This window comes from Artemia franciscana, unplaced genomic scaffold, assembly GCF_032884065.1.
Source record: "Artemia franciscana unplaced genomic scaffold, ASM3288406v1 Scaffold_2997, whole genome shotgun sequence".
In the NCBI taxonomy this organism is placed as follows: domain Eukaryota; kingdom Metazoa; phylum Arthropoda; class Branchiopoda; order Anostraca; family Artemiidae; genus Artemia; species Artemia franciscana.
Window position 1 is genome coordinate 11,236 of NW_027063709.1, and position 1,225 is coordinate 12,460.

Below are 1,225 nucleotides of genomic sequence, written 5' to 3' on the forward strand. Positions count from 1 at the left end.
AATACGGCCCCGGTGCCGGGCTCGTGGCTTGAGTGGTTCACGCTGCAAAACGCGACCAGTTCCGAATCTCTCACCGTCACAGGATCGTCGATCGCAGACGCGGCTATTCTCGCCCCGCTCGGTCGAACGAACGGCCGAGACCTGGTCTTGGAGTGCGATCCGAACGGGTCGAACAGGACACTGGCCACGCTACCTGCCGCGATGCGTCGTGGAACACGACTCGCGATCATCCACCGCGGCACAGCGAACACAGTTACCGTCACCCACGGCGGGAACGTCCTGCTCTCAGCGGGCGCTTCGCTGGCCCTGAACGCTGGGGAGATCCTGCAACTCGTCTACGGCGTGGAGGGATGGCGTCAACTCGGCGCGATCGCTTGAGTGATCAAGTCGCTTGACGAGCTTCGCTGGCGTTCCTGCGTAGAGCGTGTGGGGATCGCAGTCGCGAGTCACCAAGGACCCGGCGGCGATCACTGCGCCCTCTCCGATGACGACGCCGCCGAGAACGGTGACGTTCGCGCCAAGCCACGCACCGTCACCGATCGTGACTGGAGAGAACTTCTGGCGCCCGCCTCGGCGATCCGCGTTCGTGGTGCTGTGGTGTGCGGTCGAAATCAGCGTCCGCGGCCCGATTGCAGCATTGTTGCCGATGTGGATCCCGCCTGTGGGGAACAGGTCGACCGCGACGTTGATGAAGACGCCAGAGCCTATACGCAACCTCGAGAGGTCGCCGTAGTAATAGCCGCCTTCGAGGATCCTCGTGCTTTGACCGATCTCGGCACCAGCGGTCTTCAGCATGAGGGTTCGCAACCGTGCGGGGATGACGCGCATCCCTGCGGTGCGTGTCATCGCCCTCGGTCGCCTCATGACCGTGATCGTAGCGTCGGGGCCTGCGGTTTCATAGTCGGCCTAACGCACCAATAGCTCAGGTTTACCCGAGCAGCACAAGAGCCCCCGGCTCGACCCCCTCACTCGCGAGGGCGGTCGGGTCGGGGGCTTCTTTGTCGTTACCCGGCGCTGTGCGCCTCTATGCCGCCTGCTGGAAGTGTGGCGATCGTGCTCGGGATCGGAAGGACGTGCCAGCGGACGCGGCGCGTAGCTCGTCGTCGTCGAGGTGTAGGTAGCGCTGGGTTGTGGCGAGGGATTCGTGTCCGAGCATCTTCTGCACGGCCCGGAGGTTCCTGGTTGACCGGTAGGCGGCTGTTGCGCCGGCATGGCGGAGGCTGTG

General features: G+C 64.6%; 1 protein-coding gene across 1 annotated transcript; it reads right to left on the bottom strand.

Annotated features, from left to right (window-relative positions):
- Positions 1–285: 285 nt before the first annotated feature.
- Positions 286–828, bottom strand: LOC136043103 (putative acetyltransferase SH0499). Its single transcript, XM_065728048.1, has one exon. It carries the CDS (start codon positions 826–828, stop codon positions 286–288), a length of 543 nt encoding a protein of 180 aa, XP_065584120.1.
- Between the last annotated feature and the right edge of the window lie 397 nt (positions 829–1,225).